General features: G+C 45.3%; 2 protein-coding genes across 2 annotated transcripts; one reads left to right on the top strand and one right to left on the bottom strand.

Annotated features, from left to right (window-relative positions):
• Positions 1-370: 370 nt before the first annotated feature.
• Positions 371-8271, top strand: SNF8 (SNF8 subunit of ESCRT-II). Its single transcript, XM_052658826.1, has 8 exons — positions 371-499; positions 852-902; positions 2862-3000; positions 3808-3912; positions 4516-4588; positions 5533-5674; positions 6576-6650; positions 7673-8271. The coding sequence occupies exons 1-8, from the start codon at positions 446-448 to the stop codon at positions 7808-7810; spliced, it is 777 nt and encodes a 258-aa protein (XP_052514786.1). The 5' UTR covers positions 371-445; the 3' UTR covers positions 7811-8271.
• Positions 8272-9372: 1101 nt separating this feature from the next.
• UBE2Z (ubiquitin conjugating enzyme E2 Z) lies at positions 9373-24221 on the bottom strand. The gene is made up of 7 exons (XM_052658825.1): positions 23841-24221; positions 21661-21733; positions 19597-19784; positions 17168-17279; positions 14723-14835; positions 13857-13947; positions 9373-11416 (listed from the first exon to the last, which is right to left on the bottom strand). Exons 1-7 carry the CDS (start codon positions 24161-24163, stop codon positions 11246-11248), a joined length of 1071 nt encoding a protein of 356 aa, XP_052514785.1. The 5' UTR covers positions 24164-24221; the 3' UTR covers positions 9373-11245.
• Positions 24222-26445: the final 2224 nt, after the last annotated feature.

The following is a 26445-nucleotide window of genomic DNA, read 5'->3' on the forward strand; positions in this document are numbered from 1 at the left end:
AGGCCTTCCCCAGTCAGAAGCTCTGAGTGATTCCAAAAGGTAAACCCTATTAGCATAGAATGGATTGCTGTATGCCTAATACGGAATCCTTGGTGTCCAACTCAGCGTATGGCACTCGGCAGACAGCCAAGGAGCAGTGGCGGACCTCCACTTGGAAGCTGGGGTGGCAGCTGAGGACGGCCACAGGAAGTTAAGAGGATCCGAGAGTACACGTGGGTGGGAACACTCGGGCGCAGTTTTGCAGCTCCTTCTCGGCGCAAGAGGCGGGGCCGCTGGGCCCCTGGCGGTGGGCGATTCCAGCTCCGCAGCCGGAAGTCGGGACGCAACTTCCGTCGCGCGAAGATGACGTACGACACGCGCTTCCGCGTCGGGGGGCCGGTGGTGGATCCCGGGACGTGGAGACCCGGGGTCCCGGCAGCGGGGCGGCCCGCGGGCCACGGCGGGGATGCACCGTCGTGGGGTGGGAGCTGGCGCCATCGCCAAGAAGAAGCTTGCCGAGGTGAGGGGAAGAAGGCGGGCCCACAGCCACCCCTGACTCGCGAGAGACAATCTCTCCGAGCAGAGCTCTATACCCTCAAATAGCCTCCCGAAAGAATTTGACGCGGGCTTCTCGGATCCCGGGGAGCTGAGTTTCTCCAGCTTCCGGTGGATTGGAATGTCACCATCCCCTGACCCATCAGTCCTTTCCCCCACGCCCCTCAATTTGATTACAAGGGAGTCGTCTGTTCCCTCCTCTCCCTAAGAAAAACCATTTGCGAGACCTTCGTCTTTTCATACTTCTGAGGAGGCGATACAAGTGGGAGCCCCCAGCATCCATTCGCTCAACTCATCCTTGTCTCTTTGCCTGACAGGCCAAGTACAAGGAGCGAGGGACTGTCTTGGCTGAGGACCAGCTGGCCCAGGTGAGTAGGTTGGAGGGCTCCAGGTAGCAAAAGAGATCCCACGAGGCTGGGCAGGACCGCTCTGATATAAACCAAATTGTTAGGATCAACCAAAAATAGGGTATTTGGCAAATCCTGATTTCTGTGCTGCTCAGATCATTTAGGTGACTTGCTAATAACAACGATAGCTGACATCTTTGAATGATTACCTACTTTCAGCATCCCAGGCATATGTACATTTTCTTTAGGTACGCTGTCTTGTTCATTCCTCTTGACAGTTCTATCAAGAAAGAACTCTGTTCTTTGCAGTTTAGAATTGAGGGCGCTGAGGTGTTAAGTGCTTTATCCAAGGTTACATAGATAGTAAGTGGTAGAAAACTTAAGCCATGTCAGTGGTTGAAGATTTCCTACTGTGAATGCTTCAAATTTTATTATTAGGCGCGTCTTTGATTTGGGTCTTTTGAGTTTTTACTTCAAATGCCAAAGAATAACATGGAAATATTGCCTAACCTCTGGCACCCACCACCATCACATCTAGGTGCATACCAGAAGTGTGTGACAGTGACGAGGGTGTGGTTCCTGCAGTTTCCTTCTCTAGTATTTCCTTTTCTGTACATGCCCTCTAGTGTACTCATTTATTTTTCCTGGTGAAGAAAAGGAGGCAGTGAGGCAGGGAATTGGGGCCCTGGGACTGAGGAGAGAAGGTAGACACAGGCTGTGCTCTTCAAAAGGTCCCTGTCATAGAGGGAGATAACATGCAGGAATCAACTGGAAACGGTGACTATAATAACATACAGATTTTTAATAGGAGAAAATGAGGACATGCTGGGCAAGGAGTGGTTATTCTTGGCGGGTTGAAGATAGGCTTTGTTAATTAGGGAAAGAGAAGGAATAATGCAAATAGGAAATCAGAATAGCCCCTGAAACTAAAAAGAATGTAGGTTTAGAATGTAATGTGGTAGACTGTAGACTCAAAACCCTTCCTCAGAGATTCTTTATCCAGGGTTATCCTCAAGGAGGTCCTTGACCCAAAGATTCAACAACACACCTGACTCATGCCAGGCTTGCTTACTCTCCTATCTAGCTCTTCTGTCAGTTGCTGAAGATTTCCCACTGTGTGAATGCTGCAAAATTGATTATTAGGTGCATCTTCAATTAATTTCATTAGCGTTTTAAAAATAATTTTATTTTATATTGGCATATAGTTGATTTACAATGTTCTGTTAGTTTCAAATGTATAGCATGTTGAGTCAGTTACACAATATCTATTCTTTTTCAGATTCTTTTCCCATATAAGTCATTACAGAATATTGAGTGGAGTTCCTTATGCTATACAGTAGGTCCTTGTTTGTAGGTCCTTCAGTTTAATAACATTCCCCACCCCACCACCCCCAACCCTGGGAAAAAGAAAAGCACTTACAACATGTTATATGATGAGTTGTTAAGAGAGTAAATCCCAAGAGTTCTCATCACAAGGAAAAACATTTTTTTTTTCTATTTCTTTAATTTTGTATCTGTATGAGATGATAGATGTTCACTAAACTTAACTGTGATCGTTTCATGATGTATGTGAGTCAGATAATTATGCCGTATAATGCTGTATATACAGTGCTGTAAGTCAGTTTTATCTCAATAAATATGGAAGAAAGTGAATGAATGAGTAAATATGAAGATTTTTAAACAAGAAAGAATGGGAAAGAAAGAATTGTTAGATGAATATTGACTTTAGAACAGAAAGACGTAGGGGGAAATGTGTATGTTAGAACTGAAGCAACATTACAGCATCTTGTTTCTGTTATAGCAGAACTGTGAAGGAGAGGCAGGAAAGAAAAGGAAGGGAACAGTTAACAGTATTATGGTAGTCCTGAAGACAGTAGGGCATTTCAGCCTTTGCTGTGCCACTGGCCCAGGGACCTACTCTTGGCATTTAGTTATCACTTGGTTGGCTTGCCCCCAACTTTCCCTTTGTTCACTCTGCAGATGTCAAAGCAGTTGGACATGTTCAAGACCAACCTGGAAGAATTTGCCAGCAAACACAAGCAGGAGATCCGGAAGAATCCTGAGTTCCGGGTGCAGTTTCAAGACATGTGTGCCACTATTGGAGTGGATCCTCTGGCCTGTAAGGAATCCGTAGGGGTATGGTGTTTGGTTGCTAAGGGACAGAGCTCACCTAGTTGTCATCACTATTGCAGGAACATCTGTAAAGGCTTACAGGGAGATCCAGAGGATGTTATCTGTAGGGAATGCCTAGCAGGATAACTGAATGTCCAGTTTGATGGGAACGATGGAGAGGTTGGAGTGCAGGCTGAGTGGACAGTGTGCATGATCTTGCTTGGAATGACGTGCTCTAAAATTTTTTTATGACTGTTTTTTCCGTTTATTAAAAAAAATATTTAATTTTGATAAAAGTGGTATGTGTTTCAGTCAGTCAACAAAGAAAAGAAAATGAGAAAGTAGAAGTCTTTTGACCCTGCCCGTTATTGCAGAGATAAAGTATGGTTAAGGTATTTTTACTTTCTAGACATAGAAAGTGAATCATATTCACTTCATCATATTTATAAACTATTTTTTTAAGATATATGGGATTATGCTGTAATTACTGCTTTATAACCTGCATTTTCTCCAGTGGACTTTCGAATGCCAGGTCTGCTTATATTCTTAGCTTTGTCTAGACCATATGTCCCATTATATTTCACTCTGAGCCAGAGATAGCAGCCAAATAGCACTGCTTTTTAGATTGCCCACCTTTAAAACTTTCTGGACCTGTTGTTTAGTAGGAATAACCAAGAGTCAGATTGTGTTGAGCATCCTGAGGGGTTAACACTGGGCAGAGAAGACTGCCCATAGAGTAGATGTTTTAATCTAGCTTTGAAAGAAAAAGTTGTTAACTAATGAATAACCTAGCTTTTGTTTTTCTGTCTTTTAGCTGGAAAAGGATTTTGGTCTGAGATGCTAGGCGTGGGGGACTTCTATTACGAGCTGGGTGTCCAGATTATTGAAGTGTGCCTGGCCCTGAAGCACCGGAATGGAGGTGAGGGTGGCTGAATGGAGTCCTGTGGACTGGGCTTTGGGCTTCTCTGAGAAAGAAAAATAAGTCTTGAAAAATGATCTTTCCAGTCTGGCAGTCTGCAGGCCAATAAGGTCTTGAGAAGTTGTGTGGTCCTGAGAAGCACGTTAGGGCTTCATGCAGTTGAATTCATGGCTGGTCTCCATGGCCAGCGGTAAACATGAATGATTCTCTCTATTCGCCAAAGGCCTTTGGTCAGGAAAGCTTAGCTCCTAGTTGTTACAGAACATATAGGGAGGTAGAAAATAGGCCCTTTCCCCTGATAGATGATATGTTTGGGTTATGATTTTCTCATTAGTAACGGTAGGCCTGCTCTGCTTCTCCAAGGTGTGATGCCAACTGAGTCTCTGAGCTCCCCAAGATGTGACCTTCAAAATGGTCATCCAGTGGTGTCATCTTAATAAGCATATTGAATGGTCTTAAAGCTTAAAACCAGTTAGAAATCATAGGCTGTGTAGACACAGCCCTGGTGTCAAGAGAACATTTATAGTTTTTCAGATATGATGCTGACTTTTTTAAGTCATAAAGGTAATCCTTCAACTGCTTTCTGTTCCCCCTCTCCAATAGGTCTGATAACTTTGGAGGAACTGCATCAACAGGTGTTAAAAGGAAGGGGCAAATTCGCCCAGGATGTCAGCCAGTAGGTTTTGTCTTCCAACCTCTTGGAGTATAGAAAGGTCTTTAAAAATCAGGTGGAAATCTTTTCTCCTTACTGTTTGTAGATCTAGGCTAGTTTAGAAATCTTTTTTATTCCTCTTTATGATCAGAAGAAACATTTTCATTTTAGAAAACTGAAAAAAGATATAAAAAAACCCAAACCACCCATTGTTTCTCAGCTGAGAGATTATAACTATTAAACATTTGACAGATTTCCTTCTAAGCATGCATAAATATGTGAATGTGTGTGTATACACATACATGTTTTTTAAAATATACTTGAGGCATTGTATACTCTTGACGTTATTTGTGGTCAAGGAGATTAGAGCAGGCACTGAGAAAGGCTGGGGAAAAGAGTTGAGCTCAGAAGATGAGGTCTAAATGGTCCTGGTTCACTAGCCTTTATGCACGACTCCAATCTGAGAAAAGGTGAAAAAAGCTAATCAGCATGTAGACTGCATATGTGGTCTGCGCATCTTCAGATGTGGGTTTTCTTCTCTAATTTCAGTCAGTTGTCAACTAAGGAATCAGAAAATCTAACACTGCTGGGTCTGAATTTCCAAATGGCAGTAATGAGCTGAGTTGCCCCCTTTCAAATGGATAAGCATTCTGTATTTTGCTATGGTTCAGACTACTCCCTATTAAGTTCAGCTCGCTTATTCACATTTCCTGATGGGCTCCTGGAAGCATGTTTTTTACCTCTGGTGTTGGAACGGCTTGCTGAATGGAAAGCCTGACTCCTCTACCGTCTCCCTTGAACGTCCAGGCACCACTTGGTGCACTTTAACCCTGCCTTTTTACCAGTGTAGTTAAATGTGCAGACTTGTGAGTCTTCCATCAGGGTATCCTGCCTAGGGCAGAGATGAAACTGCATTGTTGCTAGGTCTGGTCTGCCAGGGATCTTTATGCAGCTCTTCCTCACCTCAGAGACGACCTGATCAGGGCCATCAAGAAACTAAAGGCACTCGGCACTGGCTTCGGCATCATCCCTGTGGGTGGCACTTACCTCATCCAGTCTGTTCCTGCTGAGCTCAATATGGATCACACGGTGGTGCTGCAGCTGGCAGAGGTACCGGTGTGCCTTCTGAGAGAGCATGTGTGTGAGTGTGTGCATGCATGTGCATGTGTGTGCATGAGAGTCTAGGAAGGTATTTGTTCATCTCTCCACCATCACTCATGCTTTTGCTGAAACTGTCTAACGGATGCACTACTCAGACCTGTTCTTATTTAGCAGATGTTTATTGAGCAGCTACAGTGCAAAGCACTGGGCCAGGCTGTAGGGGCAAATAAAGATGGGCACCACATAGTTCCTGCTCTCAAAGAGCTTACATTCTAGTGGAGTAGTAGACATGCACACAACTAACTGAATCTCCTCGGTGAACAGATTTTTTTGATGTCTTTGTAAAACTACTTTATGGATTCTTTGAAAAAAATTTTTAATCTTGTTTACCATCCTCCTGTTCCTTAATAGTGCCTTAAGCTATACCATCTTCCTTCAGATCCTTATCATGTGTTTAGGGAAGACACGTTCAGTTTTCAGTGCTGTAATGTAGATGAGAAGTGAACAAGGGAGGACTTTTCTGGGTTGGGGAATGGTTCAGGTGAGGCTGGACAAAGGCTGAATTCTTAATTATTTTAGATTATGATCAGTTTTGATGATCATCATTCCTTCCTATCAGTTAATCATTCTGAATCTTTGCCATACTCTTGAGTTTACTGATAAAAGTCTACATTAATATTTAGTACCAGGGATTCTACTTAAGACTGAGCACCTCAGTCTGCCTACCTCTGTCATCCTGAAAATCACTTCTTACTCTCTGCCGGGACCTCTAAACATTCTTTTCTGTGCTCCCTTAGGCTCTACCCAAGGGCAGGTCCCCCTCCTGTCTGGATAAATTACTTGTCCCTGGGCAGATGCTGGATTCTAAGGGAAAGCACACACTCAACTCACTCCCCATTCCTTCCTTTAGAAAAATGGCTATGTGACTGTCAGTGATATCAAGGCCAATCTTAAATGGGAGACGGAGCGAGCGCGGCAAGTGTTGGTATGTGACTTTTGGAATGGCTGAGAAAAGATGGGCCCCAGATGGGAGGAGGTGGGTAGACAGGTACCACTCAGGCAAGGGCTGCAGCTTCTTTCTGCTAACTTCTTGCCTTGAAGGCTGTTGCTACCACACAGAAGTAATCCCAGTGTTTCTCTGCAGATGGCACAGAGAGGTAGAACTCAACAAAGGAAGGGGCTTCGAACCCTGGCACACAGGTGCAACCAGCCTGCCTCTGCCACTGGGGAGTCACCAACACCTTCTCTCATGACCTGTAGAGCCTCGTCAGATGGTTAATGTGGTTTGACTGAAATTAACAGTTGATACAGAGTGAAAGGAATTATTAACTAATGATATTACATTTCTATAATTAGTGCATTTATATATAGTTATATATACAAGTTTCTTGGTACTAATGAAAGACTAGTGTGAAGAGAGAGTAGCATGAACATGTAGGAGCCCTGGCTTTCAGTATCCTTACCCGGGCAGTTAAACTAAAGACTTAACTTCATCTGTGAAGTGGGGATGACATAAACATTTGTTTAATAATATTGGGTTAAACCAACCCATCTGGAGCATACTTCCAGTTACAGGAACTATGGGTCCATTCTAATACAGACTTTCCAGTAACTTCTCCAAAAGGGTTTCCCTGTCTTGTAGCTGTCTGTTACCCAGTAAGTTAACTGAAAGTCAGTGATCTCCATTTGTTTTAGGGAATGGAGTTAGTGATTTACTGAAGGCCATGTAGCAAATGTTTCTGTGGCCCTACCTTCCTTCCACAACATCCCCCCTTGTCATGATCCTCTTTCCCAGCAGCACAGATTAAGCAACGTGGTAGTATTTCTCACACAGCGGGCAAAGATCTAGGTTAAACACATCATTCCAGTTCGGCTGTGTGGATGTGTGAAGGCACTCTTGTAGATTTAGCTTGAAAACCCTACTGAAGCCAAGATAGGTTTGAAGATTATATACCCTACTTTGTGGAAACTCCCCTTTCTCAACTGACTTTTTCCTTTTTCCACCAGGAACACCTGCTGAAGGAAGGGCTGGCTTGGCTGGACCTGCAGGCCCCAGGGGAGGCCCACTACTGGCTGCCAGCTCTTTTCACTGACCTCTACTCCCAGGAGATTACAGCGGAGGAGGCCAGAGAAGCGCTCCCTTGACTGGGAATGAAGTGGGCACCGCAACAGGCAGGGAGACGAGGGAGGAGCTGGTGGTGAATAAAACCTGGACAACTTTGTTTTAAAAAAGAACCAAAAAACCCCCCCAAAAAATTCCAAGTTTTTTTCTTCCCCCAATATTCTTCATTCATTGCTTTATTTTTTAAAGTGCCTTCACATTGCATTTTTATTGGAGAAAACCTTGTTTATCCACTAAGGATAACCTGAGTAACAGAAAACCGTGAGCACGTATAAAATGACTTGCACAGGTCATCCACCACAAGGTCATGGTCGAGCCGGGCCTAGAATGAAGGCTGCCTTGTCTCCTGGCTAGGACAGTCTAGTCCCTGTAGCCCTAAGACATAAATTCTAGTCTCTGTTAATTCCAGCCCCTTCCTCATTAAGATGTTCCTTATCTCAAATGAGCAGACCCTAACAGGCCAATAAATATTCAGTCTCTTCTAGCTTCCTCTGTAGAGGTTCCAGCTTATGGCCGCAGACTCAGCTGTGAGTGTGAAGGAAATACAGGTCAATGGTGGTTAGAGGAAAGAAAATGGAATTTGAGGGGAATCAACCAATGGCGGATGCAGTATTTCTCAAATTCCTTACCGACTTTCCCTCCTTTAGTGATCACCAGGCCCCTCTAGCCTTACTGGTGGGAATCATTTATTGAGCACCCGTGAGGCACCCAGTTTTCCATACCTTTTATATAGTCCTCACAATGGTCAATGTCAAATGGGTGCCCTCACCTTTCAGGTGAGGAATCTTAACAGGGCCCACCCACCACCTTTGGAGAAGGAAATGGCAATCCACTCCATCACTCTTGCCTGGGAAATCCCATGGACGGAGGAGCCTGACAGGCTACAGCCCATGGGGTCGCAGAGTTGGACACAACTGAGCGACTTCACTTTCACCCACCACCTTAAGCAGAGCTCAAGTCAGAGCCGAGGCCAACTACCCCCAGAGCCCACACTTGCCTTTATCTAGCTTTGCATGGCACAGGTTAATAGATTTTGTATATAATTTCTTCCTATACAGATGGTCAACCAAGAGAAGCCTCTGTACCAGAAAGCAAGAGCCTTCTATAGCAAATAGAGGTGATGAGCTGGGTGGCCAGAGTTAAGCTCTGTCTTCATGGTCTTTAATTCTAAATTCCCCAGGGTTGGTTTGCTATCAGAAAACTGAAAACCCAATGGTTTGGGATATCCATATTGACACACCTTTCCCTTACCAAGGGGATCTATAGTCGGAGCCTGTCTAGCTCTGCCTGTCCTTTAGGACATGTTCACTTCCTAAATAGGTATTTCTTTGGAAGCAACTAAGACCAAGGTGGCATTCCTTTCCTTGACTGCCAAAGTTATAGCCTCAAAAAAGACCGTATTTCTGATGGATGGAAACTTCTTGTCACTAGCAGTCCTGCTTCCACACATCTTTTAACCCAAGTTTCTGGCTTCTAATGAGCACTATCTTTATCCGACAGTTTCAGGCCTAGGTGAAAAGTTTGGTTGTCAAAACGATCATTCTTCCTTTTACACAAACCCTCCCACACCCACAGGCGCTTCCTCCTTCTGCCAAAACAAACTTTATTGCACCAAAAAGGAAAAAAAAAATTCATTTATGTACAGATATAAAGACATCTCTTTGACTCCTGTGCATATATTTCCTCAACTCAAGATTTAGGGCGTAAAAGTCAGGCTAGTATGCCAGACATGCTCTGCCCATGGCAGGGCCAAGGAGGATTGTCACTTGAAAGTGGGAACACTTAAATGGATGACAGACAACACTGGACCAACAGACCAAGGGCATTCTTCTAAGCCCTGTACTAGCTCTGGGAACGGAAGAGGGAAAATTGGAAGCAGGGTCCCTTTCTAAGTCTCCTTGTGAGAAGACCCAGCCTTTAGGTACAAAGCTAAACCTCCATCCGCCAAGCCCACTTACTGTCCAGTTTTTCTTCCTGCCCTCCCAAGTAGGACATTCTCCTTTGTGCCCACCCTGCCACCCCTGGGAGGTCCCATGATCCACAAGGCAGAGGCCTCCCTTGCAGCGGGCGGAGCAGGTACGAATTACCAGTATCCTCCCCTTTACACGTGGCTGGATACTGACTGAGGCCCTGTGTCATGCGGCTCACTATTACCCCACTGGGAGCCCTAACAGTAAGAATCTGGAAAGTACAGAACACATCAAAGCAGGGAAGGATGGGTTCCCTTGATGCCCAGTATCACAGGGCACCTAAAGCACATTTTTCTGAGCCAACCAGCTAAAAGATCACCGCAGCTAAATACAGATAAGAGAACCAACACAGCCAGGGAAACACCTGTCAGTCAGTGACAGAGCGGCTGGAGGTGAGGGGGGGTGGAGAAGGGGAGGAGTCTTCAGAGTCCCAGCCCCCATCCCCTCTGCCATTGGCTACCCTTGTTCCCCACAACTCCCTGGGCTTTGAAGGGAGGAGGTGGGACTACAGGCTGAAGTGAAAATACACAAGGACAGCCAAACAAAATACAACAGGACTAGCATCAGCCTCCTCTCTGTATCCCACCCCCAGGAGAAAGACCCTCATCGTGACTAGTATTTATGAAAAATCTGTTAAAGAGACTATTTTCTGTAGTGGCTCTAATCCCATCCACACAGCAGCTGCTTGTGTGGGGGACTTTTCTAATCAGTGATTGTGGGAACAAATGGCATTTTCAGCTTCTTATGGTGCCTGTGCAGGCTTTACCACGACCTTGGTTCAGTCCCAGTCACATTTACCTTCTGTCTTAAATCTAAAATGGGTGAGGGAATGGGGGACAGAGGAGAAAGGTGCTCAGGTGCTAGGTAAAGCTTACTCATCAGCAGCCTAGACTCCACCACTGTTCCTTCTCTTTGGTCTGTCTAGAACAGTGACTATAAATTAGGAAAAACTTTTACGCTGGCCCATGGGAAATAATGGGGGTAGAGGCAGGGAGGAAAAGGGCACTGGGGAGCCCTGCTTCAAGACTGCAGACAGACAGACAGACAACCACCCAGACTGCTGAAGTGTCACAGACAGCCCCCCACCCCAAGCTCCCTTCCAGATATCCCCATAAATCTTTTGGGAACACTCCCTCTAGGAATTGCAATTTCCGTCTCCCACCTGTCCCTAAGGAGCTGGCCCTGTGGAGAGGTGTGTTGGTTTTGTTTTTTTTTGCCAGAGGCCCTCGCCCTAGGTGCTTCTGCATAGGTACCTTGGCCCCTGATTTAGGATGAACACAGTCCCAGATGCTCGAGAGCCAAGGAGGTCAGATCAGAAAACAGCCTCCCCTCTCCCACACCCTGGGATCCGAGCTTGCTTGGTTCTTGCCATCTTGCAGGATGACGTCACATTTGGAGGGAGATACACAGTGCCTCTCCATCCCTGGGGTGGGGGAAAGGGACTTTGCTGGGACTCTCGAGTTGGGGGAGGGGAGAGGGGAGCAGGGTCTAAACCCTCAGGCTCCCGTGCAGGTCTGTCTCTGTCCCAGATGAGCTGCTATCAGAGTCCATTTCGGCGTTCTCATTATGGAGCCTCTCCAGCACTTTCTGACGAATCAGTCCCAGGCGCATCAAGAGGGACTGGTAGTCAAAGTGGCCCCGTTTCTCTCCAAAAGGGTCCTGTGGGGGGGAAAGGAGACAATCGGGAAGGAAGATTCAAGTCTGGGTGGCTCACCCTAGAGAGACAGCTTTAGGCCCGCATGAAGTACACGCTCAACTTCTGAGCATGGGGACAGAGGAAGGCATAGCACAGAGATTCCCAACAGCAGACATCATCCTTGTTTAAGGATACTGTGGCACGTTCAACAACCAGACAGGTCTGGCTTGGGCTAACATTGAAATGTGTTTGCATTCCCCAAAAGCAAGCCAGCATGCAAAAAGGGGACACACTAACAGGAGGAGAGAGAAGAGAAATTCAAGACGAGGACTGTAATCATTAAGTATGGCGATATTTTCAATTAACCTCATACAAACTATGAGAGGTTCTCTGTGGCTTAGATGGTAAAGTCCGCCTGTAATGCAGAAGACCTGGGTTTGATCTCTGGGTCGGATGATCCCCTGGAGAAGGAAACTGCAACCCACTCCAGTATTACTGTTTGGGAAATCCCATGGACAGAAAAGCCTGGTGGGCTACAGTCCATGGGGGTCACAGAGTCAGACATGATTGAGCGACTAACACCTCACTTTCATTCAAACTATACAAGGGAAAAACTGTCCTTCATTCCCTATACTCAAAAGGAAAATTTACTTTTCTAAGATCACAGGCAGGTAGAGAACTCAGGAATTCTGACTTCTGGATAAGCACCTGCCCTCCTCCCCAAGGATTAGTCACCACATTCCTGTCCAGATTTTTGGGCATCACTCCAGTCCTTGTCCAGAGAAGGCAATGGCACCCCACTCCAGTACTCTTGCCTGGAAAATCCCATGGACGGAGGAGCCTGGTAGGCTGCAGTCCATGGGGTCGCTAAGAGTCGGACACGACTGAGCGACTTCACTTTCACTTTTCACTTTCATGTATTGGAGAAGGAAACGGCAACCCACTTCAGTGTTCTTGCCTGGAGAATCCCAGGGACAGCGGAGCCTGGTGGGCTGCTGTCTATGAGGTCGCACAGAGTTGGACACGACTAAAGCGACTTAGCAGCAGCAGCAGCCAGTCCTTGTCATTCGAGATCAAAGATCACCAAACATCATGTGGAAAGGGGATAACTGTCCTTAAAGTCTCAAAAATAACTATGGGTGGGGTGGAGAATATAAAAAAGGAATTAAAAATGCTAAATAGGGATTATGGCAGCAATGTAGCTCCGCCAAGGTTTACACAAGTGGAGACCTCTTTCCTTGGCAGTTACAAAAAAGTGCATGCTCCTGCCTCTCCCACATAAACTCCGGTCACACTTCTGCACACACATTACCCTCACGATCGGGGCCAGTGGATGGAAAGCACAGTCTCGAGACTACAGCTTGCACTTTTCACATGTGAGGGTTATGGTCCCCAGAGGCTGAACTTCACACTTACTCTGGAGCTGTCAATTTCTCAAATCTTCCTCCATCACTGGCTCCATTTCCACCCACTCTCCTCTTCCCCAGATGCTGTTTTTCCTGCCCTTCCCTCATCAGAAATTGTTTTTCCTTCACAGACTGAGTATTAGAAATACTGCTAGATACCAGCAAAGAGAATTCCTGATGGGGAACAAGTACAGCACGCAGCATCCTCAATGTACTCTTAGAGAAGTTTCAGGAACAAGTCAACCTTGAACTTGCCCTGTCTTCTGAGTTTAAACGGGGCAGGTAGGGAGGAAGTCCTTGAAGGAAGTATAGGGCAACTACCATCTCTGAGGAGCACCTGAGGAAATAGGACATTTACTCCCATGGCTGGTGGTGGTGGGTGTGTGGCAACACAGACCAAAAAGAAATGGAAAAAACCTGATGACGCCTTAGTCGTTTAGCCAAGTCACCACTTTTCTATAGCAAGTAAAGGATCCGAAAACACAGGACTGGTCCTTCAGGACACGAGGGTTCTCAACCTGTTGCTTATATTTGAGTCTATTTACAACTTAGTTTAATAAGAACCTCTTCATTTAAACAAGCCTGGATTCTGCATTCTTACTGGAAGCAGAAGCACATTTCTGGCAGAGATTGAACAACTGGTTACCATCCTTGTAACAGGAATCTTTCAACAGTAACAACTGCACAGTCAATGTTTCCCTAAGCATTCTTTCTCTTGGCACCCCTCTGAACTAGGGATGAAATCCTAATAATTGACTCTATAATCCCTAAATTCGGAGAAGGCTGATATTCTTAGTTTGAAAAGACTGCTGACCAAGATTGGAAGGGGTTACAGGATAGAAAGAATGATTCAGATTCTACTCATGAGCATCTACTTTAGGCCAGGAACCTAGAACTAACTCCAGATGGCTTCACTCTTTGGGTCTCAGTGACTCAAATGCATCAGGTTCCTTTTGGTTCTGAATGCTATGACAGATGTGGACGTCACCCTTGTAGGGGGGGTTTAAATGGTCTGTTGTAAGGTCTCTGGAGCTAGCAGCAGGGGCTCTGTTGTTACCTGCATAGTCTGGCCTTGAAGGTGCAGGCGATCTTTGCAGGCCACCTCATAGAAGTCATAATACTCCAGGAAGGACTTCTCCATCACCCCTCTGGAAAGCAGAGAAGTTTAAGTTAGGCACAAGAGGGGAAGGCACCACCACTTCACCATCTAACTTTAATGCCAAATTAAGCAGCTTGAGTTCCCATGACCAGATTTGGTTTCCTATGAAAATCTTTGAATGGAAAAGAGAGATTACTTTATTTTCCACTGACTGCCCATGGTTTATTTTCCTTAGATTTTAAGGATTTTAAAATGGGAGTGACTTTCAATACTGATCACCTGAACCCCAACTTCAACTCATGACTTGCCCAATCATTTTCCAGAGGCCATCCCTAATCCCAAACCTTATTCAAAATTCTGCTAGATACACCTGAAACATTGTACATGAACCCTATATCAACTTTTAAAAAAGAAAAGTAGCCCCTTCGAATCTTAGAAAAGTTTGTTTCATTAACTCTTTATTCATCTAGTTTTAACACCTAGAAGTCGACATAAGAAATGGGTTTATTATGGAGTGCTCTACACCTCATTTGGCTGTGTAACAGTCACATGTCTTTAATATGTCCAGGTCCTTATCAAACAAGGGCTCCCTGAGGGCATGGACTACATCTTTCCAGTCAGGCCTGACACTCTCCCAAAACTGAGAGGCTCTTTGAACTTCCTCTTAGATAACCCTTTGGTCACTTGCTCTTTAAAGGTATGAACCACATCTTTCCTTTTTACCTCCTTCTGGTGCCCAACACTGGACTTTGCCCCAAAGATATGAACAAGCTAAATCTCCAAAAAGGAATATCAAGTATCAAGTGGGCTGTCTTTACACATACCTTAAGGGTTCAGGGCAGGGACACTTTCCTTCCATCATATCACAGACTGCCACTCTGATGGTCTCATGCCGAATACATTCATTGTAATTTTTGCTGTCTCCTGGATGTCTCTCCTATAATGTGACAGATAGCACAGTATCCAAGTATAAAAATCAGGTAAAAAGAAAACCCAATGGGAAGAGACTTTAGATTAGTATACGGTATATGAACCAAGCAAATTAACTATGAGGATACCTTTCCCACTATATGGCAGACATGAAGAGCAACTAAGTACTTGAGACCACTCACCTCTCCCCGTGCATACCAACACCCATCCTCTGCTATGGATCATTTGACTATAAGCAGCAAACCAGATGCATCAAACTTCCCTAAGCTTGAAATGAACAGCCTTGCAGAAAGGATTAAGTGGGAAATAACCATACGTAAGAATAATGGTGGGACAAAAAGTTATAAATGATGCTAGGAGTCTCAACCTGAAAAACCTATAGACAGCAGGATGCTTCCTGGTTAACTCCTTTACATGCCTGTTGGTGCCACCATCACTGAATCAACTGTTATCTACCAGATGTAGAACTCAAAATTTTCAAAAGAAAAACTCCAAACTTGGTTGAGAGAGCTGACAGAAAATGTGAGAGCATGGTGTCCCAACCTTTACCTTTAACTCTTCCCTTGTTGCCCCCTCCTACCACCATCAATCAATGAGAGCCTTGGCCCTGATCAAAACATAAAATGAACAGGAAAGATAAAGGTGCTTGCAGCCTACTATCTCAGTTCCCAATGTGCATCAGAGCAAAATCACAAGGGCAATGCGGGATACTGTAAACTTTTTGAGGGAAACAAGAGTATTCAACACTTGTGCAAACTCCATGCTGTTACCATGAGGTAGCAGTTCAGTTTTAATACTGACCTGTATTACATTCCTGTTGATGACATACTGTTTTGTGAAGCTGGATTTTCAGTCTCTACTTTGATAAATATCAAGCACCATAAGAAGACAGGAAAGAACAGAAATGAGGGTGGTGGCTCTGATCTGTTTCCATGAGTTTAAAAGTTGTGTGGCACTCAACAGGTGCACACATCCTATTATTAAGTCACTGTGTCACCTGAGAAGGAAGTAAGTGATTTGGACCTAACTACTTAACAAATGGAAGAGTCTGGCGTTTCTGCCTGGGAAACTGAAAAACCACCAAGACAAGAGGGTTCAGTGAACCAAGAATGTTTGGTAGACTTAAGAATAAAAGTCACATGTCTTGAAAGTGACATGGGCTTCCTAATGGCGCTAGTGGTAAAGAACCTGCCTGCCAATGCACGAGAAATAAGAGATGCAGGTTTGATCCCTGGGTTGGGAAGATCCCCTGGAGGAGGGCACAGCAACCCACTCCAGTCTTGCCTGGAGAATCCCATGAACAGAAGAGCCTGACAGGCTACAGTCCATAGGGTTGCAAAGAGTTGGACACAACTGAAGCGACTTAGCACACAAGACAATATGTAAAAATAAGCTCCCTGGTTAGCCAATGAGGTCTATTTCCATTTCCACTACTCCTGAAATTGCATTCACTATATGTTTGAAAGGATGGCTTAGGGAATAATTTCTGTTCATTCTTAAAGGGTATTTCCCTTTGTTTAGGCCTGCAAGGAATCACCAACGTTAACATTATCTCAAATAGTTTCAAAACGAATTAAGCTGTTTTAATCACCTAAACTGAATTATTATCCTTTGAGATATCAGTGGAATTCTTTTCCTGTGCTCATGAGTAACCCTGGAAGGGTCTCTGGAACAATGTAAAACTTTGGGCTCCTGGGACTACATCCTGATCTGTGCGTCCTTGTGAAAGTTAACTAACTTCTCTGAGTCACAATTACCTCAGCTGAAAATGGGGATAACATTTATTTTGCGGAGACAGTATGAAGATTAAATGAGAAGTTGCATATAAATGTTTGGCAGTGGCATACGGTATCCCCTTGAAAACATGAGTTTCCTCCACTTTCCTTTGGCAGCACTGACTAAAATACTCTTGCTCTAGCCAACAACTGCTCCTTTGGCTCTGTAGGTAACAGTACTTCAGGACTCCAGAAGAAAGTCTGGCTCAGCAGCAGTCACTTGGGAGCACCTTAAAGGGATACTGGAGAACGGAGGCATACAGAAGAACCCACTGGCTGCAACCTTCCAAATAAGACGTGGAAATCAATTTCCAAATGACTCCACTGACTTCCACATGGTAGATTAATCCAAGTCAATGGAAATAACTTGATGATGTTATTGTAATTTAGTAAGAAAAAAAATTCATTAAGACACACACATGCCAGTTCCAACAGGGACAAGTTTAATACACTGGACTGAGCCAGGTCAAAAATGAAACAAAAACCCTCAAGCAGATCTTTCAGATCTCTTAAAACTCGATATTCAATATTCTACACTGCACAGCTGGGCCCACCTGGCCTTACCTGCTCAAAGCCAGGTTCGTTGTGATAGGGGTTCTCGGTCATCAGGGATTGGATGGAGATGAGCACAGAAGAGATGCTCTGGGCTGGGCTCCAGGCAGGGCCGGTCCACGTACTGCAAAACACAGCAGAGGGGAGGGAAGCACGTGAGGCAGAGAGAGACGGGGAAAGGCCACACAGAAAGACCAGTGTACAAGTACCCTGGGGCCTGGCAGCACCATCGTAAGTGACTCACTTTCTCTTTCACTATGAATACTCTGGAATTTCCCAGCCTCCATCTCCTCTCATTCAACAGAAATCAGTCAACTGACTAATCCTCTTATCAAGTGGCACAAAAGAGGGTAAAGCAAGCATGGTAACTTTGAAGGGATTTTCTTAGGGCTAGGAGAGAAACAGCAGACAGGGGAGGTTCCCTTCATCAAAATGAAAGAAATAAGGTAAGAAAACAACTCCAAAGACAGTCTAAATGTTAACCTCTATGGATCTCAAAGGGCTTGCTTATTTATTTCTGGGTGGTGATGGAGTCAGAGAGGAGAGAAGTTGAGCACAGAGGCAGAGAAGGGAGTGAAGCCATCTGGTTAGATAGAGGCCATGTGGTGGGACTGATGATTGGGGATCCAGTCTCTATCAAGCCCCCAAAGACTGCCAAATTCTCTGAAGACTACATAACTCTGACAAAGGACAGAAAGGAAACAAAGGGCATTCCAAGAGCGTGGAGGATTTGAAAGTAAATAACATCTTCAACAACAGAGAAACACCAAAATTACTGCTCTTTCATAAACCTGATGGAATGTTGGGAGAAGCAGGGAAGCTTGGACATAAAGACATTTATGTTTTAGCTCAATTAATAGAAGAGATGGCACCTCAGCTGGAAGCTGAACACAACCTAAAACAGTATTGGCTTGTTCAAGTTAACTGGCCACTTCCTTCTCCCTGTTCGTCTTGAGAAAAGGCCAGTAAGTGATGAGGAATAACAACTTCCTCAGAGCTCACTCTTCAGTGCCTCTCAACTTCTCTTCTCAGCTCTGCTCCCCCAGGAACCCTAGACATCACACTCTTAGAAGCTTCTAGTATGTGGGAATTAAAGTCAACAGGGTAAACTTTCAATGTCTTTTGTAGGTCAGCCCAATATTTTTTATAGTTAAGGAGGAAAGGAATGACGGTGATAAAGTGAATGGACAACTAAGTATGCATGGGAATATTCTCCTCTGACTCTCGATGGCAATTTCCCATTTCAGAGTAGCTTCTTTTCCTTTCCACCCAGTACTTATGTCACTTGTACTCCACACCATCTTACTTCCCCTGTTTCTACCGTGAGCTGATGTTTGCTCAAAATAGTTTTATACTGGCCTAATGAAGTAAAACTTAATACAAGAACATGTTCAAGAACGGCTTCCATACAGAAGCAACAACTAACTCTCCTTACCACTATGGGACACACATATCACCATCTTTCCAGCACAGACAATTCTCTACCCTAATGAGATAAGAGGACTTCTTTAAAGACAATCTCCTTTAAAGGACTTTCTCACTGCCACAATCATGGAACATATTCCTACATTTGAGAGAAATGGGGATGAGGAGAAGTTTGTTTCAGCTGCCGTTTCCCTACACAAACCTAAAAAGTATTGGACCGGACAGGAAGAAAGAGAACAGTACCACCAGTCTGGGCGACTTTCTTAACTTCAGTTTTTACTTGTTCTCCGACTCAGGGAAATTCAGATCACACTAAAAAGACCAATCCAGAATATGCTAGAAGATATTTTCTTTCTGAATTAACCCCCAAAGGTGGTTAAAAGGGAATGGATGAGAACTACATGAAGCAAAACCTTGGCATCACCTAGAAACAAAAATGAACTTGAAATTTGTTTCATATCTGATATGATTTCCAATCTAACATTTCTCATTCAGTTGTTAAAAATATTTAATCATCACCACCACCACTTCCTCCAAAGCCACTCACGATAAACTCAGAAATAAGACATTCACACCCTTGAATGGCACAGGATCTGCAGCCTTTCTCAACCTGCTCAGCAAAGAATTAAGCCCTGATGCCCTAAGGTAGTGGTTCTCCAACAGTCTGCACCAGAATCACCTGGAGAGCCTGTAAGACACATTGCTGGCCCTACCCTCAGAGCTTTTGATACAGTAAGTCTAGGGTGGGGCCCAGATTCTGTATGGCTATAAATTCTCAGGTGTTACTGCTGCTCCGGGTGAACCACTTCACTAAGGCATCCATTGTACATCATAAATTCTGTTTTTTGCATCTAGAATGATACTAATCAAGTACCATCCAGGGTAGAATTGAGGAAACAGTCATTCCAATTATTTTCCATGTTCTGTGATTCAGATGAGAAACCCTGGTTGATAAAGGCTGGCCTAGAGTAGTATTTGCTGACAACCAACTTGGCCACTTAGGAGTCTCCTCTTACCCTAGAATACTCAAGCAGACTTTCCCATTGCGGTAGAAGTTGGGGTTAAACCTCACTGTGTTATTGCCCGTTGTCATCAGTTTGACCCGAGGTGGGTGGATGGGATAGTCGGGCGGACACCGAAACACGAACAGGAAGAAACCCCCTTCATAAGGAGTGTCAAATGGGCCTGTGATCAATGCATGAATCTGCAAAATAAAACCCCATCTCAAAATTGTGAGGTGATGTCCCATCCCAAACCCTCCTGACTTCCACTTGCTACCCACACCAGAAGCAGGACCTTCATCTGAATCCATATTCCATATCCTCACCATGCAGAATCAATGGCCTGTGCTCACTCACACTAATATTTTTGGAATTTTAAGAACCCCCACTACAGTGGAGTGGCATCTTACTCAGGGGTTACATTCTAAAGTTAGAGCCCAGGGTGAACATTCAATCTAGCCAAAAATCACCCTTGAGTGTCCCTTAAAGTATGTTTTCCGTTTGGACTTTGCTGATCAGCATTTTATGTAACAAATGAATAGAACACCAACATACAAAATATAACACACATCTGTAAAATATTATCCTAGCAATGTTTAAGAAATCAATACTTTTTTTTAAACTGAGTACGAATATTTGGATTTGCCTAGGTTAAACATGTGTACGATGCAACTCCACCCTCCAGTTATGTAGCACAAAGGGGAGGTAGATGAACAGAAAAGAGGAAAGGGGTCGGAGGCCACAACAACAGTGCCAATCACAGGGCAGAGCTGAGGTTTGTGATGGGGGCCTCTGGTATTTGTTTCCTCTGCAAAGGATCAAACCTACTGTAGAGGATGTGGCTCAGGCAGCATCCAGGTGTGTGAAAGATACAAAGAAAAATGGGGAAACTCAGGGTCCACTCGGAGCCACAGACTATCCCCAGAACTTTCCCCAACACCGTAGGTTAAATAATAAAAATCAGCACTTAGAACTAAATTCTCTTCCTCCAGCTGTGATTATCAAACAAGATTTCTCTTCTCCAAGGGAGGAAAACCTTAACTGACTCAGTTATATTTCTTCATCTGCAAAGGCTCCTAGGCACTTAAGTCTGCTCAGAATTTAAACAGCAAGAGGAAAAAGAACCTGCAATCCAATGCCTCCATTTATAGTCCCCACCTTGTCCTGGTGGCATCCTTTGTTATCTTTTAGCCTTCAGTTCTTTGGAATAGCAAGCTCAAATGGTATCAACATGACATCAACTCTGGGATCCCAGGGACTAGTGTATAACACTGATACTTAACTAAGGACAAGATGTCCCAGGAAAAAATTTCCAACCACATAAAAAGGAAAATCTCAATTTAAAGGGAAACCTATTTAAAACAAAAGACACACACAAAAAATACCAAATCTGAATTTTTACTGTAAGAAATATGATATGAGGAATTTTCATTTAAACAACACAAGATTCAGGTAATCCAATTTCTTCCTAATATCAATTTAAGTGAAAATTCATCTCTAAGGTAGAGTAATCAGTGACAGGAAGTCTAGGTATCTATGCCAGAGGAATTTAAGCTTTCTCTGTGTTTGTGTGTGGACAAGACAGGAATGGTCTTTGGGGTGGAAGGGATATTCAAAGGATCAGTAAGGACAGGAGCCTAAGCAAGGCCCTGCAACTACGAACACTGCTCACTCAAGCTTCCCCATCCCCAATCATTTTTTCATCTGATTTAGAGCACCACACTTAAAGGTCAAGAATGGCAGGATAGGGGAAGAATTGGGTAGTACAATAGGATGTCCATATAATTTATTATCCAAACTGGAGCATTTTTGAGGGAAAGAGAGCCCTATTAATAGTTAGGCTTGGACAACAGGCATAAACTGGGATTTTCCAAGCCGACCAGAACCTTTGGCACCCCAAAAACAAACAACCTGTTCAAGGCTCTGCTCCACCTCACTGTGTCACCTTGGGCAAGCCACTTACTCTCTTGCAGTTTTGATTTATTCACTTATATAATCAAAGATGAGCACTGGATAATCTCTTTTAGGCTCTTCCAACTTTATGGCCCCAATTTCCCCAAACCCCACCAAGGTACATACCTTTGTCATGTCAACAGTATCAGGTACAACGAACATTCCTGGAGGAGGCTCCTTATAAATGGACATGATATCCCTGTATAACACCAAGAGGAAGTGGAAGGGAGTGAGGGAGAGGAGAAAAAAGGGAATCCCTTGAGCAGGATAGTTGTCACCTCAGTGAGGCCAGGGTTTGAAAAGGTGGTGCTTGGTATCACAAATGTTTGCACTGTCTTGTTGGCTGAGAAATCTCAGCTGAGGGAGTACTTGTCAGGCAAGCAGAAAGCAAATTATTATCAAAGGGGCATTGTTTCCTCAGGGGGAGGGTAGTGGGGGGGGGGGGAATCAGAGATCCCAATGGCATCAGATGTCACCCTGGAAAAGCCACATCCCATTTACTCTCACTTCCTCCCACATGGCACTTCATTCACTCCCCACCTCCGAGATTCCCAGGTACTACTCCTGAATGCTAAATGAAGACTTTTCAGTTACTAGGAAGGCTTAATCAATTCCATTAAAAATCCAATTCTATAAACCACGTAGTAGATCGTTGTTGGCATGTGGATTATATGAAGCAAGTGAGCTAACAGGGAGCAATAACAGCCTTCTTGACCAGGAGACTAATAGGGTACAAATGTCCTCAGGCTGGAGAAGGGATCCTCTGAAATTGCTGAGAACTGCACATGTGGAAGAGGTCATGTAACCATTACTATATAAGATGAGAAAACTTCTAGGTCATAGCTCATGAACTAGAACGGATCAGTTGTGAGCAAGGGTCTACAGAAGAATGTTCTAGTTGGAAAGTTTAGGGACTTGCTCTTGAAATGAGTTTGAGCAAGCTCCTGGAGTTGGTGATGGACAGGGAAGCCTGGTGTGCTGCAGTTCGTAGGGTTGCAAAGAGTTAGGACAGGAGTGAGTGACTGGACTGAACTGAACTGAGGATACATAGGGACATTAAAAAGTGCAAATAAGCAACAGAGTAAAGGAAAAGAAGTATTGGCAGAACTGAAAGGTATGTTAGGACTGGAAGGCTGAAAATGGCCAAAGGAGTACAAGAGTTGAGGAGTGCTGAATTTAACTTAGTGGTGGCAACCTCGATGGAGTTGGCAAACTGTGTCAGGCACTGAGCCAGGTACTTTACACACAGTATGCTGTTTAATTTTCAGAGCAATCAGTAGGTAGAAACATCTGAAGGAACTTGGAATGTGGGGAATGTGATTACCCAGATGAGGATGACTGTGATGGGGGCATGGGGAGAGAATCTGGTTGTCAGCAAACAGGTTTCAGGACTGACAGTAGCTAAAAAGCATTCCCTTTTCCTCTGTGATAGGTACTATACGCTAAGCAATTTTGCAGAAACATTATCTATTAAATGATATGATCTAAGACCAGTCACCCAAGAAATAAGCACAGAAGGGACCTGGACCTTTGTTCCTATATTTGAACTGGGTATATTGGCTTCAGAAAGTAAATCACATGACTCAGGGGAAAGACTACAGAAAGCAAGTCTTGAGTGGGATATTACAAGCAAAAGTGAGACTAGGGGTGGGGGCTGAGTGTGAAGGAAGCTTGAGTTCCTGGAACAGGTGTGAGAGCAGACAGTTTTGCGATTCTAGAAAAGTGGTTCAAGGGAAGGCTGCTGGCATATGGGGGAAGAGACCTAGACTTGGGGAAGGGTCTCTGAGGAGGGGGTTTGAGGAGGCCGGGAATAAAAAGCCAGACTGGTCTGGAGTCTCAGCCCGGGCAAAGCAAGCTGTGTATTACAAACGGGGCTCGGGAGGAGACGACGCAGGGGACCGCTGGGTGGGGCCTCCCGGCAGCATCTAGCAAGGCTGGGGTGGGGAAGAGGGGACTGAGGCGGTGCAGAGGGCGGGAGGGGGTGTTACTGAAGCGCGAAAGGGTCGGGTTTCGGGCGGGAGGTCGGGTGGTGTGGGGGAGGGTGTCCGGACTGGAGACCAAGGGCTCTAGAGAGGTTACTGAGGGGCGGGGTCGGACCTGGACAGCCTAGGAGGGGCTTGGTGCTTGTAGGGCGGGGGGAAAGAGGACTTGGATCCCGAAGCTCCAGGTAAGCAAGACGTGGGCCTTGGAGTTGGGCCACCGCGAGGGCAGCGCGGGTTGGGGGGGTGGTAGTGGGAAAAGGTAGGGGGGGCGGGGAAGGTCGAGTCCCGGAGCTCGGGGCTGGGGGAGGAAAAACCCCGGCTCACCGCTTGATCCGGAGTAGACATTGCGGCGCGGTTCGCTCGCCGTCCCAGTCGGAGCTGAGTGTGGGGTCCCAGTGGCTAAGGAGCGCGGCCCCGTGGGCAGCGGCCGAGGGCGGGAGCCCCGGCAGCGGAGCCAGGCCGCTCCCCGGACCCCCGGCCCCGCCCGCTGCCGCCGCCGCCGCCCACACATCCGGCAGGAAAGGCGGCCCGAACCCGCCGCCGCTGCCGCTAACACCGACAACACCGGTAACGCCGCTTGCCCCAGGGCCCGCCGCCCCGGCGCCTGCTGTCGCCGTCGCCGCCTCTTCAGTCGGACTCTCCGCCATCGCTCCTTCGCTTCCGGGACTGCTAGGCAGCACGTCCGCCGACCGGAGCGGCCGCTGCTCCCTCCCGTGCCTGCACCACCGAGAGCCGGGCCAGAGTGTCCCCACCCTCCGCTTCCCCGGGCCGGGCGGCGCTGGCTCCGCCCGCCCCCTCCCAGAGCAGCGAGAAGCGCTCTGCAAGAGCGTCCACCCACAGTCCTCCAGAGAGGGTGGGGGTCGGAGCTCGCCGGGCAAGAGTGTGTACTGGGCCTGCGCGGATCCCGCGCTTTGGGAGCATGGGTTCTGAGGCTGGTTGGAACTCCTAGGTGTGGTTGGGTGCCCAACTCCCAGGAATATTTTGTTTTCAAGCGTTGAAAGGGAAAGAGAGGAGGACCATTAACCACATTTAGGAACGCGACCCTCAGACCTGCGCAAGGGGGAGGACTGAGGCTCCAGCTTCTTTGTGGGGAGGCCCTGAATAGAGGAGTTGACTCGCTTAGAGCCCTTCCTGTCCGAAACTCTGATTTATTTTTCCTGCACCCTGACTCACGGAGGGCAGGCTGCCATTGCCCCCTGCCTGCAACACAAGCAAGAGGAAGGAAGGAAGGAATCAGAAATTGCTAGTGGAAAAACTACCTCGTTTTAGATTTTATTCGATGTATATTTATGAAGGGCCTGTTAAATGCCAGGCACTTTTGCTAGGCGTTGCCATAGGGATATTGAAACAGACCTAGAGAAGCTTGATTAAAAAAAAAAAATCAAGCCTCCTGACTCCACGCTCAGCATTTCTTCCCACAAATCTTTGAATATGCAGGACTCAAGGGGATGTGAGTTGAAATCCTGGAAGGATTTCTCAGGACATTATTGAGATATGTAAGCTGAAAAAACACTACGGGCTAAGGAACACAAGCTATCAAGAAAAAAAAGTCTTCCCTTTTCTTCCTAGCAAGAGTACAGGATCATACTCTAGCACTCCCAGCGGGACCTGGGGCAGCACTGAGTAACCACACTGATATTTCTGCAGGGAAGCATATGAATATTCATACTAGTTGGGTAATTTATGAATATTCATACTAAAACAAATAGCTTTATTTTATATTCTTGCCGCCAAATTTGTTCGTAAAAAGGAAGTCCTGTCTTCACTGTTTTGTGAATTTTCCAACAAGGGACTGTGGAGCTGAATGATAATAGCCAGCATTTATTGGGAATTAAAATATTGTGTTAACATTTATTGAGTAAAGAAAAAAGAAAAGAAAAACATTTATTGAGTGCCTAATGGTGGAAACAGTGTCAGACTTTATTTTTGGGGGCTCCAAAATCACTGCAGATGGTGACTGCAGCCATGAAATTAAAAGACGCTTACTCCGTGGAAGAAAACTTATGACCAACCTAGATAGCATATTCAAAAGCAGAGATATTACTTTGCCAACAAAGGTCCGTCTAGTCAAGGCTATGGTTTTTCCAGTGGTCATGTATGGATGTGAGAGTTGGACTGTGAAGAAAGCTGAGCGCCAAAGAATTGATGCTTTTGAACTGTGGTGTTGGAGGAGACTTGAGAGTCCCTTGGACTGCAAGGAAATCCAACCAGTCCATTCTAAAGGAGATCGGCTCTGGGTGTTCACTGGAAGGACTGATGCTAAAGCTGAAACTCCAGTACTTTGGCCACCTCATGCGAAGAGTTGACTCATTGGAAAAGACTGATGCTGGGAGGGATTGGGGGCAGGAGGAGAAGGGGACGACAGAGGATGAGATGGCTGGATGGCATCACCAACTCAATGGACGTGAGTGTGAGTGAACTCCGGGAGATGGTGATGGACAGGGAGGCCTGGCGTGCTGTGATTCATGGAGTCGCAAAGAGTTGGACACGACTGAGCAACTGAACTGAACTGAACTGAATATGTGCCAAGGGCTCTATATATTTTGTCTTGTTTATTCCTTTCAACAAACTTGTGAAGTGAGTATTGTTATTAGTCCCTTCTGATAGGTGGCATATTGTTACAGCTTGGAACTCTCTCACACTATCACATTGTACCTTGTACTAATTATGGTACATAAAAGTACAACTAATTTGATACCTATTGCTTCCTACTCTCCACCCCTGTTTCTTGGGACTTTAGATCATGTATTATCTATGAATCTAGCAGGGGCCCTGTCATAAACTTAGGTACTTAACATGAAGCAAAATGAATTGATATGCTATACAGATTTCGTGTTTTGTTGGTATAGTGTTTTACCTCTCTATAATAAAAATGCCCAAATATCTGTGAAAGGATTCTCAAGAAACTGGTAACAGTGGTTGCCTCTTG

This window comes from Budorcas taxicolor, chromosome 19, assembly GCF_023091745.1.
Source record: "Budorcas taxicolor isolate Tak-1 chromosome 19, Takin1.1, whole genome shotgun sequence".
In the NCBI taxonomy this organism is placed as follows: Eukaryota; Metazoa; Chordata; class Mammalia; order Artiodactyla; family Bovidae; genus Budorcas; species Budorcas taxicolor.

Bases quoted from the DNA above. Each gene is read 5' to 3' on its own strand.
- SNF8 (XM_052658826.1), top strand. From the start codon at position 446: ATGCACCGTCGTGGGGTGGGAGCTGGCGCCATCGCCAAGAAGAAGCTT. The intron at 3,001-3,807 runs GTAAGGAATCCG...TCTGTCTTTTAG, and splicing joins TGGAGTGGATCCTCTGGCCT to CTGGAAAAGGATTTTGGTCT. The intron at 5,675-6,575 runs GTACCGGTGTGC...TCCTTCCTTTAG, and splicing joins TGGTGCTGCAGCTGGCAGAG to AAAAATGGCTATGTGACTGT.
- UBE2Z (XM_052658825.1), bottom strand. From the start codon at position 24,163: ATGGCGGAGAGTCCGACTGAAGAGGCGGCGACGGCGACAGCAGGCGCC. The intron at 17,280-19,596 runs GTAAGAGGAGAC...TGTGTTTTGCAG, and splicing joins GTCTGCTTGAGTATTCTAGG to TACGTGGACCGGCCCTGCCT. The intron at 14,836-17,167 runs GTAAGGCCAGGT...GTCACATTATAG, and splicing joins ACGAACCTGGCTTTGAGCAG to GAGAGACATCCAGGAGACAG.